General features: G+C 37.2%; 2 protein-coding genes across 2 annotated transcripts; one reads left to right on the top strand and one right to left on the bottom strand.

Annotated features, from left to right (window-relative positions):
- Positions 1–1,532: 1,532 nt before the first annotated feature.
- si:dkey-42p14.3 (EF-hand calcium-binding domain-containing protein 10) lies at positions 1,533–3,535 on the bottom strand. The gene is made up of 4 exons (XM_026919792.3): positions 3,084–3,535; positions 2,573–2,737; positions 2,086–2,176; positions 1,533–1,682 (listed from the first exon to the last, which is right to left on the bottom strand). The coding sequence occupies exons 1-4, from the start codon at positions 3,184–3,186 to the stop codon at positions 1,640–1,642; spliced, it is 402 nt and encodes a 133-aa protein (XP_026775593.1). The 5' UTR covers positions 3,187–3,535; the 3' UTR covers positions 1,533–1,639.
- A 1,458-nt stretch (positions 3,536–4,993) lies between these two features.
- On the top strand, positions 4,994–11,821 carry dldh (dihydrolipoamide dehydrogenase). Its single transcript, XM_026919746.3, has 14 exons — positions 4,994–5,152; positions 5,903–5,978; positions 6,095–6,174; positions 6,251–6,319; positions 6,430–6,499; positions 6,825–6,925; positions 7,030–7,173; positions 7,346–7,447; positions 7,540–7,730; positions 8,522–8,692; positions 9,540–9,729; positions 9,820–9,957; positions 10,597–10,686; positions 11,025–11,821. Exons 1-14 carry the CDS (start codon positions 5,114–5,116, stop codon positions 11,088–11,090), a joined length of 1,527 nt encoding a protein of 508 aa, XP_026775547.3. The 5' UTR covers positions 4,994–5,113; the 3' UTR covers positions 11,091–11,821.
- Positions 11,822–12,799: the final 978 nt, after the last annotated feature.

Below are 12,799 nucleotides of genomic sequence, written 5' to 3'. Positions count from 1 at the left end.
ATAAATTTCATGGACCCCCTCTGAACATAACCCAACTACTCAAATATTAGGCTCATTATTTAAACGTGCATAATGATAATTATAATTCTAGTCTATTCTATCTCCCAACAGACAAACCGTTATATAGCCTATAAGAGTGATCATCAACTGTTCTCAGAGATCTATGTAAGTAAACTGTATGTAATATATACAGACATATCTGCACTTTACGGTTCCATCCCTAATCCACAGTCCAGTGTACTTGCTCCAGATAATCAGCTACAGGCCCACAAACCAGGGCCCAGGCTGGACAAATGCTTTGGTTAACACCAACCTCAGCTTGGGCATGACAATACATATTTTTCTATATTATATAAAGTTCATTTTTCTTATTAATTTTTTTCTTCATGCTAGATAGCTAAAGTTATTAAGATATTAAGATTTGGTTTAAGTTTAATTGAAGTTGGCGTAAATAAATCGTTCCACTCAGTGACATTTCAGTGATATTAAAAATATATTAAAAATGTAGCCTGAATGTAGTTTGTTTAATGAACATTATTTAAATGTGTAAAATTATATTTTGTCTATTTATTCTTGAACTTTTCACTGACAGAACAAGGTTGACTTTATTTATCGGCCTACTTGTGAGTTATTGAGACCTGAATTAAACCCATTCAATTCAAGGGAACAGTCAAAAGGCTAAGAACTAGAAGAACTCAATAATAAATATAATAGCTTTGATACAGGTGGGTTGTGATTTTCTCCACTTTGCTTCACAGACTCCTGGGATTTCCTGGATTCCACTTTGAGAACCACTATTGTGCAGAGTAAACCAACTCTCTCTCTCTCTCTCTCTCTCTCTCCATTCCAGCAGACCAACTCAGTTTCCCACACACTGCCTACTACTTTTTCCTCTAACACCTGGTGCAAAAATAACCACTGGCTTTTTCTACTTTGTTAATCAGAATAGACCTACTTGAACTCAAGCCAACTCAACTCAATTCGCTCCTAACATCACACACGATGGAAGGCCGTACTTTGGTGGGTTTTGGTGAGACCTTTTCACACTTTGCACACACAGGACAGTGTAAAATTTGTGACAATAGTGGACAGACTTACCGTAGTGTTTGGGGAAAAATGCATTTTATTAAAATACATGACAAATATATACCAAAAAACGTCACTAGGAAATATGCATCCTTAGCCTATCCCGGGAACACTGGGACTGAGGCAGAAATACACCCTGGATGAGACCGAAGTCAAGCACAGGGTACCATGCACACACACTCTTTCACACCTAGAGCCAATTTAGCATTTTTGGGAGGTGGGGGAACCGAAGAACCCGGTGGAAAACCCGAACAGATATGAGATCATGCATGGAAACATCACACAGTTGGTAACAGGAGATCAGTATCGAACCAGTAACCCCAGCACCTCTGTGCTACCCAAATGGTACAGTTCAGTTTTGTAGCCTCTATGGTTTTTGAATGGAAAATGGAGAAATGAACAATTTATGAGCAGGTGCTGGAGATTGTATATTACAAACAAGAGGATCCAAAAGATACTTTTAATATTTAGTACTTCAAACATTGACACAGCATTAAAGACACTACATTTAATAAGCTTACAAAACAATTAGACAGTAATAATGGTTAAATAATTACATCTGGAATGTTGCTGCATTTTTCAGAAGGCACTCCTTCCTAAAAGAGAAAAATACAATTAAATTTGCTTATTCTCTCAATGCTTCTGCAAGGATCAGAAATGAAAAGCTTGATATTACACTATATTATACTTAATTATACTACCATAAACCAATTTAACAATACTCCCAATGCTCCAGCGCATAAGCATGCTTATTAAGTTTAATACATACATACATTTAGCAAGTCGCACTAATATGCATTTTAATACTGAAACAATTACTCCTTGAGGATGTTTTCTGGATGTATTTGTTACACATGAAAATGATGAAAAATTAGATTATTTGAATTATACACAAATAGTGTAGCCCCTGACCACCTGAATATAAAGATCATAAATTGCTCAGCTCACATCATTTCTCATGTAACCCTAAAGTAGGAGTGAACGGTGCAAAACACTTACGCTTCTCGTTTGAATGTCTCATGTGATATCCTGTCATTTCCAAGACCCTCAGGACACTCACTGAAATGCTGGATACCAAGTGTCTTCAGTGCTACACACAAGCACATTTCACTTAATTTAACAATATTATATATATACATAGATATATATACATATATATATATGTGTGTGTGTGTGTGTGTGTGTGTGTATAGAGAGAGAGAGAGAGAGATAAATAGCTAGCTAGCTAGATATAATGTTACATATATTTGTTTAAACTATTATATATAGTATTTGAAACAAAAGTTTTCAGAGTATTTCCTACACCTCACAAAAAATAAATTATTGCAGTAGTCATCCTACCATAAAAGGGAATTTTAATGCAAAACCAAACCTGTGTTTTAGTCAAGACTGGACCCAATATCTGTAAAACTATCCCTCTTTTTAAGGAATCTAGATGTAAAATTCATGTTCAGGTTATTTTTAGCATGCAATGTGATATCCTTACCCTCTCTATACTGGTTGTAAGAGATGTACCCTTGATTTGTAGGATCTAGGATACCACACACTGCATCCAGGTTGGAATCATCAAACAGACAGGGAATACCAGCCGCCTGAAGCTTGGATGCTTGCATTTGCTCAAGTTGGGAAATCAGGAATTCCCTTGGCTGTTCTATAAAACAAAGACAAAAACACAAGGCTAATGGTTACATAGATAGATAGATAGATAGATAGATATCATACAGTGAAAACAATCACCTACAACCATATCAGAGAAGACATGATGCCTGTTCCATTCCCACTTTATCCAGGAATTTTGATGAGTCTCAGGTTAACACAACTACTAAGACTACAACAGTGCTTTTCACACACTGGGTTTTTTAAAAACTGTTATTATTAGTCAGCCAATATATTGTTTATTCAATAAGATCAGAGAACTGTACAGCTAGTACAAGATTTGTGTAGCTTACATTACAACTGCCATACATAACATGACAAGAAGGTCAGAGGTGTGTCACCTGGTCTGTAATAGAAGAGCATGCTAGTTAAGTTGTTCATTAGTTCTAAGATTTTGTGATTTTCGAGGTATTTTGCTGCCTCTTTTTCCCGCGGTGTTGACATGATCGCGCTTCATTAACACTGCTCAGGCCTCCGCTTCCTCAGTGTTTGGCCTGGTTGCTAAGATACCTGCAGCGCGCACTCAAGCCAGCGGCTGTTCAAACTGTAGTGCGCGTATATTCGGGTTTTTACCGTAATGACCAGGAAGCTACTGAAAAAAAAGGTACTACGAAGGTTTACACTTCCAACTTTTTTTATTTTTTTTTATTTTTTAGCGTCCCTGAAGGGACTGTGCTCACGACTAAACCAGTAGTTTCTGTTTCACTAACTAAATGTTATGTACGATAATGCTTTCGAAGATGTGAATGTAAATTTACGTTTCTCTCTACGTTGCTGAAAATAGACCTGTTACAGCGCGCGCCCCCTGCTGACAACAGTAAACCCCCGAATATGCGTGCAGCCTATTCGGGGGTTTACTGTTATACTGTTAAACAGCATATATATATATAAACATATATATAAACACACACACACACACACACACATATATATATATATATATATATATATATATATATATATATATATATATATATATATATATATATATAAACAACTGTGTTATACAATCTTGTGTGTTGCAAGTTCTAACAGGTAGCAAGTCAGTAGCACAAATCATACATTAGTGAGTTTACACTCAAAGATAATAATAGTGATAATAGTGTAATAAAACTGCAGAAAAGCAGCATAAAACTGACAATGACAGCATTACACTATTGCCATGTAAAGTGAATAAAGTATGTTGTTAATGTGCAATGGTTTAATTACAGAGCAGAGAAGGTACAAACACAATATGTAGTGTGTAGTACAATCAAAATGTTAGATGCAGTGGTGCAGTGGTGAATGTTACAATGACACAATGTTACTATGACAGTTGTAGTAGTAATATTAATAATCAACTGTACTAAATAACAGCACCAATACTGCTGCTACTACTACGAAAAGCAACAACTGGCATCACTAGGATATAATGACAAGAAAGCTTAGTGCTGATGTACCATCATGTCTGCAGTATATAATCTATAGTTACTAGTGTTTATCAGTGGAGTTTAATGTGAAGGTTAATGTGATTGAATGGTTTGTTTGTCTGAAGTAGGAGATGCAGTGGGTCCATGGGACTCATTCAGGTGATGGTCCTGAATTAAACCTGTTTCTCAGTCTGGAGGTATATGAGTAGATGTTTGTGTGAAGTAGGAGATGCAGTGGGTCAGTATGACTCATTCAGGTGATGGTCCTGAAGGAAACCTGTTTCTCAGCAAGTGTCAGTGGGATCCACAGGTATGTTTTTTGCTTGGTGAAGGCAACATGACCTGTAACAGCAACAGCACAAGATTTCAAGGGTGAGAAACAATTGGTTAAGCAAATGAACTACTTGCATGAAAATGCATGATGCATGAAAAAAGTAAAGGCCAGGCACCACAGGGTTAGGGTTTGGTAATTACATACTGTAATTACATCCATCATATGGAATGAGAGAATTGCAATTATTGATATAAATACTTTATTATATTTTTGTCCCAACTCTGTACTACACCTAGACATTTGTGACAGTTTCTTTTACTGTAAAAAGTACTGGTGGGTTTAAGAAGTAATAAAGGTAGTAAATCTACATTAACAATAATGCTGAGGGGTAATCAGGTTGTCAAAGCGCTTTAAAATGGTATCCTTTTCCTGTTGGATTTTAAAGAAAGCTTTAATTCAACATAGAGGTTTATTATGACTATAACAGACTAGGATGTAATTGTTGTAACTTTTTTGTGACTTTTTTTTTTTGACACTACCGGATGGAGTGCACTTGACGTAATCAATAAGCGACAAAATACTTCGCTCGGCCCTGCCCCACGGTTTCTTTTGCGCATGCGTAAAGCAAAGAGTCCTTGGCTGCGCTGGCTGCTGTAGGTGAACCGCACTGTTTTGGGACACTGTCAAAATGCAGACCTGGAACCAGCTTTATCGTACCCTTGCAACGGTAACTATCTAATATGTAACCGTAGCATGCTCCACTGAATGTGTATGCAGTGAGTTTATAGACAGAAATCAAGCAATACGTCGCTTCGTCGCTCAAATTGTTTCCCACAAGGCCCAGTTAGCTCAGTAGCTAGACAAGTAAGATTAGCTTAGTTTACTTAGCTTCAGACGAAACTAACGGTATAAGGTGTGTAACTGCTCATGGCTGCTTTTGTCATGCACTTGGCGAAAAAAAAATGCTTACGTTCGAACTTGGTCAAGCTTTTATATGTTAAAGTAAATTATGACTCTAAAATATATCTAGCTTACAGCTTGGAAAGCTTGCTGCTTTGTGTATTCAGGGTCAAGCAGCCTTATTATCCTAGCATCATATGTCTTAATATTGAATACAAGTGTTTCTTAGTTTTAGGTGGATTTGCATTAATGATATTACTAGCTAACAGCAATCAGTTTCTCAAAATGCTGCCACTAACTTGCCTATGAGTCTAAATAGATTTTCCACAACCCCCCTTTTTTAAACCTTGTTTTGCAGACATTTTCTTTACCTTTTTTAATTGTTTGGTGAAGATCAACAATGTAAGACAAGTTAAAATTACTTGTCTCTTCCTGACTTATTAAATGGCCATGTTTAATGGATCATCAAGCATCAAGAGTTTTTTAAGCCAGTCTTGGATTGTTATTTTTTGTTTGGATTATTTATTTGTTTGTTTATCTATCTATCTATCTATCTATCTATCTATCTATCATACAGCGAGGTCAACAGCTGCCCTGCAAACTGCACGGAGCCACAGCATTATCTCTGAGAACGTATGCTGACAAAGCAGCAAGTAAGACCACTGAACTGCTTTAGATGATCAGTGCTACCATAATCAGTAAACCTTCATGTTCATTTACCTGTAGTTAAAGGCACTGAGTTCAGCCGATGTGCATTGCTTTCTTCTAGTTGATGCTGATGTCACGGTGGTGGGATCTGGACCTGGAGGGTATGTCGCTGCTATAAAAGCTGCACAGCTTGGTTTCAAGGTAAGGTGATAACAACAGAAAAGGCTCTTTTGCTGTTATTGTTTTTTTCCTCGATTAACATGGCTTCCTTCTGCAGACGGTGTGTGTGGAAAAGAACGCCACCCTTGGAGGCACCTGCTTAAACGTGGGCTGCATCCCATCAAAGGTGTTTTCTACTTTTTTCATACTAATTGGGTGGACCAGCCATACCAAACGTTTCTGCATTTACAGCAATTTCCTGACAATTTCCTGAAAATTGTTGTTGTATTTTTCAAGGCCCTGTTAAACAACTCTTATCTGTATCACTTGGCACATGGAAAGGATTTTGAAAGCAGAGGTATTGAAAGTAAGTACAATCTCACACTTTACATTTTTCATGTCAGAGCTGCAGGTACTGTTTTAATAGTGACATCATCTTAGTAACCTAAATTTCTCCATGCTTCTTTTGCCAAGTTAAGCAGAACATCAGTGGCACAATGACAGTGTGTCTTAAGACATGTATCTCCTGTTTTTGATTTTGATTTTCAGTATCAGACAGCCCCACAGCAGTATAGTAACTGCCATGTCATCTCTCCTACCAACATAGGGATTGACAAATTAATTGAACATGAACATTTGAAACTCAAGCCTGTTTCAAAATGCAGATAAACATATATATATATTTTTTTTAGTCCAAGGGATTTCGCTAAACTTGGAGAAGATGATGGCGCAGAAGAGCGGTGCTGTCAAAGCCTTGACAGGAGGCATTGCACACTTATTTAAACAGAATAAGGTATGTTGGTAAACATAAACCGATCTTCTAGAGGGACACAAACTGAAAGGACAAGGACAATGAGCTGTTATTTACTACTGCTGTGGTGTTTAATTCTTCTACAGGTTACGCATGTCAATGGGTTTGGAACTATAACCGGGAAAAATCAGATCACTGCAAAGACAGCTGATGGCGGTGACCAAGTCATTAACACCAAAAACATCCTCGTTGCTACAGGATCAGAGGTCACCCCATTCCCAGGCATTGAGGTGTGATTTCACACATTTACTCCAGCTTCATATGCCAAAATGTACAGATTTTTAACAGTTTCAAATTAATTTCGCAAGCCTGTAATAAGTACACATCAACATTTAACGCTTTTGGTATTAAAAAGTCATTTTAGTTTGGTTTCAGCATGTAACTTACCATTCGTGTTTGCAGATCGATGAAGACACTATAGTATCCTCTACAGGGGCTCTGTCCCTTAAGAAGGTCCCCGAGGAGCTAATTGTTATTGGTGCTGGAGTTATTGGAGTGGAGCTGGTCAGTAAATAGGACATAAGAATGTGTACATGTACATAAAGCCTTTATATTGATCATGGACTTTGCTACATTCCATAATTTATACGTTTCAGGGTTCAGTGTGGCAGAGACTGGGCTCCAAAGTGACAGCAGTGGAATTCCTGGGCCATGTTGGTGGGTTGGGCATCGATATGGAGATCTCCAAGAATTTCCAACGCATTCTCCAGAAACAGGGCATGAAGTTCAAGCTGGGTACCAAAGTCCTGGGTGCCACCAGGAGGTCTGATGGCAAGATTGATGTGGCGTAAGTTTAAACTTCACTTAAACTGTTTTTGTGGTCTCTCGCACAGTAGTCAGAGGTGACAGTGGCGAGGAAAATCTCTGAGATGCCATGAGGAAGAACGCTTGAGAAGAACCAGACTCAAAAATGAACTCTACAAAAGAGGTTTCTTCTGGGTGACACTGGATAGTGGGACTATAAATCATTACAGAATATGGTTAGAAGAGTAAAGGCAAAAGATAACAAGTGTGTTGAAAGTGTGTACTGCAGAAGTTCCCAAACATTTTGTGTGAACCTGTTATATATTATGAATTTTCTGCAGCCTCAAGCCAGATTCCAGATTTATTCCAGATCTAAAATGTAGGACTTCATTAAATGTTTTTTTTTTTTTTTTTTTTTTTTCCTAGATTTCTGTTCAGAGTCTATGTTGTCAAGGAACTAGCAGAACGATATTCATAATATATAGAATAAATGAATAAAACAAAGAGGAGTTTTTGAGTTTGTCTCACAACCCTCATGTGTATAGCAAGTGACCCCTTTTCTGAGAACCCCTGATGAACTCTCTGAGTGTATTGTAAATAGTATGACCTCTGGGATGACAGGCTTTATGATTACAGCAGCAGTTCTGAGAGAGTGAATTAGTCTCCAGCATGATTTGTTTGTCCTGATTTATCTAGCACATTTTCTTTAACAAGGTTTTTGATGATAAATTTTAAGCCTGTGTGAATAACTGTGAAACTTTGTTAGTGTAATATTCACTGGGGAGAGAATAGTTATGGGAAAAGAGCAGTGATGGCAGTATTTTGTGTTTGCAGAGTGGAGGCTGCTGCTGGAGGCAAGAACGAGACGCTCACTTGTGATGTGCTGCTGGTGTGTATTGGCCGTCGCCCTTACACAAATGCCCTCGGCCTTGAGAACGTTGGTATTGAGCTGGACAACCGTGGCAGAATACCTGTCAACAACCGGTTCCAGACCAAAGTGCCCAGGTACTACAAATTTAAGGGAAATTAAATCATTTTGCTTTGTGACCAAACCAATAATGACTGATAAAACATGCAGAATAATTTAAGAATATCATTATCTTGTTGTGTTATGTTATTATGTTTATATGGGATATGGGTTTGGGGTTTATATGGGTTATGGGTTTATATGGGATATGGGATTATGTATATATATCCCATATACATAATATATGGGATATTATGTTTCCCATAATTAATAAAAATTAGCATACCCTTACCTACACGTTTTATTGCGATTTATATGGGAGCACAACTACACTGTCATTAAGGCATTTGATATGGTGTATATAATCTAACAATTTCTGTCACTGACTAATTCGCTTGGCTAATTATTTACCTATTCACATATTCTGTTGACTAATTGTGTAATGATTAGCCAACGCTGTCAGACGTGGTGGTTCTGTGCTATTTGTCGTACACAGATGATGCTGAAGGTCGCGAAAAACATTTTGCACTTTCACTTTTACAGTTCATATTTTTGGGTTCCATGTTCCATCCGCGATTTTCATTATCTCAAGAAAGAGTGGCTGAATGTTTGTAGGAATTATCATTGTAACCAGCAGATGAACTGATTAGATTTTGGAATAAATCCAAACAGGGTCAAGGTCACAGCAAGGCAGACAAATTAATAATAGGAAGGACTTGACTTGGTTGGCCTTGAGGCAACTTTGTAGAGTTCAACTTGTTTATCTGTAAAATTGTATTTGAATTATGTTCATTTTCTGTGCACATTGTAAATAATATGATTACTAAGTACAAGCAATCCTCAGGTTATGGCATGTTTTCAACCAGTGTGCTTTTCTGAATGCAGTATTTATGCCATTGGTGACGTGGTGGCTGGTCCCATGCTGGCACACAAAGCAGAGGACGAAGGCATAATATGTGTTGAGGGAATGGCAGGAGGAGCCGTTCACATTGACTACAACTGTGTTCCTTCGGTCATCTACACACATCCTGAAGTCGCATGGGTCGGCAAGAATGAGGAGCAGCTTAAGGAAGAAGTGAGATCTTTTTGTCATTTAATTCAATTCATTTCAATCCCCCCAGCATAAATTAAACTTACTTTGTCTCCTTGAACATGTTTCCCTTAGGGTGTCCCATATAAAATTGGCAAATTCCCCTTCGCTGCTAACAGCAGAGCAAAGACTAATGCTGACACAGACGGCCTGGTGAAGATCCTGAGTCACAAGGAGACAGACAGAATGCTGGGAGCTCACATCCTTGGATCGGTGAGCTGAACTAGAACTGCGTGCCTAATTTCAGTGTTTTCTGTGTTCGTTTAGTGAGCTTTCACATGCATTAAGTTGTTTGCAGCATCTGAAACAAAGCGGAATTGATACTTTTGGTTTGTTTGCTGTTTGGTTTACTTTCACAGTGGATATAATTAAATCAACTAAAAAGCAATGAAGAAATACGGTGACAGAAACCAGTAAACAAACCTTTGCCACGCGTGCATAGAAATCATAGAAAAATAATCCTACACAGATCCGGCACTCAATTACAAGATAATTATATAAATTTAAAAAAAAAAATCTCCAAAAAAAATGCTGTAACTCAAAATACACAACATGTTTGGTTCACATCTTGCAGCTTGAGTCAGGGTTGAAACGTTTTCTCGATTGTACCCCACTAGTGTTCGCTGCTGGAACTGGACCGAGACCACCTTGCTCATATGGTCTCGGCTCGGTTGGTTTAATCCACTCTCGAATGCAGTTGCTGTGCTCTGATCTGCGTAAACAAACTTTAACAAAAAGAAACGCGCCTTTCATTCAAACTGACCAAACGCTGCACCCTTAATAATGTACACTTATGCAGATGATATTGATTTCATGTTGGCATCAACGGAAAGAGAGTGCTTTGTTATGCAGGGAGCTGGTGAGATGATCAATGAGGCTGCACTAGCAATGGAATATGGAGCATCGTGTGAGGACGTTGCGAGGGTCTGCCACGCCCATCCTGTAAGTATTGCCAAAAAACTCTGAAGGGTATAATTACAAAACACTACAAATGATTAAACAAATATCTGTTTCCTTCCAAGTGTCAAGTCATTTTTATTTTGAATTTTGAGTTGAAGACTAATTTTTTTTTTTAAGTGATGAGGAAAATCATATATATGTTATCACGTATTTTATATGGACCCCATAATTTTTCTTTTCTTTAGATTTTATAGAAAAGCTGTCCTACCCTTGTACACTATCATTACATGTAATGATACTGGGCAACACTGATAGTTAACGGTGATTTCTTCTACCAGACCTGTTCAGGTTTGTTGACTCAAACTTTTCTTCCTTTCCAGACTGTTTCAGAGGCCTTCAGAGAAGCCAATCTTGCTGCTTCATTTGGAAAAGCCATCAATTTCTAGATTACAAGTTACATGTATATAATTGTCTGCTTCTTAACTGGTTTCAGTACTACAGTACAGTGCACAGCTGAGATCCTGATCCCTTTGTTTTGAGGAGAAGGCATCATGCAAAAGTACAGTAAAACTGTATTCCATTTAGTATGTTATTTAAATTTAATCTAATAAAAGGGTTGGGTCTTAGAATGGTCTGAAAGTGTGTAAGTCCCATATGAGCGCCAATGTACTTGTGATGTTAACACTCCTAAAAATGTTAACACAGGATGAAGTGGAACTGCAGACAATTCGAAGTACGCATACGTATGTGGAATTAAGGAAACAAAAAGTTTCTTTAGTATGGAATTGTTTTTTACTAAATACATGCTGTAATGCAGTAGTTGAGTGTGCTGTGCTGATTTTGAGTTGGGAATTCACAAAGGGTATGAATGCTGTTAAGATTTGAAATCCTCTCACTGCCAAACTGTCATAGTTAGGCCCTTGAGCATGGACCTTAACCCCAGTGCGCTGACCCTAGCTATGATTTGAAAAGAAAAACATTCATTGTACAGCATACGTATAATGTCAATAAATAATGTCTTTCTAATCATATGATGAATAACGGGACACAAGTTGTTCAGTTTAAAATTGTTTTTAGGTTTAAGTGTCTCTAGTGTTTATCCATTTGAAAATGACCATATCTTCAGAAATTGCATTAAAACAAACTCAGGACAAACTGGGCTTTATAACCACATGAACATATCACACATGTAATTTCTGTGTAATCACAAATGTTTGCACTTGAGATTTGGACTGAAGCAGGAAGGAAACACAACATGGTTAAACTGTTCAGGTTGGTAGTAACTGTCATTTTAGTTCATTGGGGTCGTTTATTTGCTTAGATAAAATGACTTTCATTTTGGAACTGATATGGTGGAGGAACAGTTTTCAAATATATTTGCAGTAGTTATTTAGGAATAACAACTCTTACCTGGATTTCTGTTCAGGTTAATTTGTAGGTTATTCCACATATTCCTTTAAAAAAAAAAAAGAACTTCTTTGCCCTTTTAGCTTAGAGCTCCTTTTTTTTATTTTTGCCAGAGAAAATACTATAAAATATACTATACCTAATGTACTATAACTGAAATCATAAGTGACATTAAATGATGATGCAGAAGTGTGTAAAGAGTGAAGTGTTAAGGAATAGTGTTGTACTATTCAGACCTGATGGTGGCACTAGAGGAGTGTTTGTATGGGGGTGAAGTGTAATATAGCTGAAAAAGGTTGGATATCTATTCATCTGGCTTCCCAACGTGTCAAATATCAATTTGAGGGAAGAAAAACAATAAGCATTTGACAACTAATGTTTACATTTTTGAGGCCATTTTGGAATGACTTCCAAAGCATAGGCTACTGTGACATTTAGGAAAGACCTTTAGGTTTAGGAAATCTGCCTGATTCATGCAAAAGTCTACATTAAACTGTGGTTACTCTCCATGTTTTATGGGATATAATTTTATTCTCTTTTAATAAATATTATTTGCTTTTGCTTATGACAATTTAAGAATTTTTGTCTAGTCTTACAATTTTGATATTCAATAAATTCAGCAGCAGGCATAAGTTACTGTATTGTATGTGTTTAGATAAAACTAAGCAATGCATAACAACAGGATTTTTTTTTAGTATAGGTAAATGCATTTTATTTGGCTAAGAAACCAGTTTATTTGGCTATATTA

The sequence above is a fragment of the Pangasianodon hypophthalmus genome, chromosome 9 (genome assembly GCF_027358585.1).
Source record: "Pangasianodon hypophthalmus isolate fPanHyp1 chromosome 9, fPanHyp1.pri, whole genome shotgun sequence".
Taxonomy (NCBI): Eukaryota; Metazoa; Chordata; class Actinopteri; order Siluriformes; family Pangasiidae; genus Pangasianodon; species Pangasianodon hypophthalmus.
Note: the sequence above shows the minus strand (reverse complement) of the source record. Positions and strands in the feature narration are given on the sequence as shown.

Bases quoted from the DNA above. Each gene is read 5' to 3' on its own strand.
- si:dkey-42p14.3 (XM_026919792.3), bottom strand. From the start codon at position 3,186: ATGTCAACACCGCGGGAAAAAGAGGCAGCAAAATACCTCGAAAATCAC. The intron at 2,738-3,083 runs GTGACACACCTC...TTTGTTTTATAG, and splicing joins GCTCTTCTATTACAGACCAG to AACAGCCAAGGGAATTCCTG. The intron at 2,177-2,572 runs GTAAGGATATCA...GCTTGTGTGTAG, and splicing joins TTACAACCAGTATAGAGAGG to CACTGAAGACACTTGGTATC.
- dldh (XM_026919746.3), top strand. From the start codon at position 5,114: ATGCAGACCTGGAACCAGCTTTATCGTACCCTTGCAACG. The intron at 6,175-6,250 runs GTAAGGTGATAA...TTCCTTCTGCAG, and splicing joins CTGCACAGCTTGGTTTCAAG to ACGGTGTGTGTGGAAAAGAA. The intron at 6,320-6,429 runs GTGTTTTCTACT...GTATTTTTCAAG, and splicing joins TGGGCTGCATCCCATCAAAG to GCCCTGTTAAACAACTCTTA.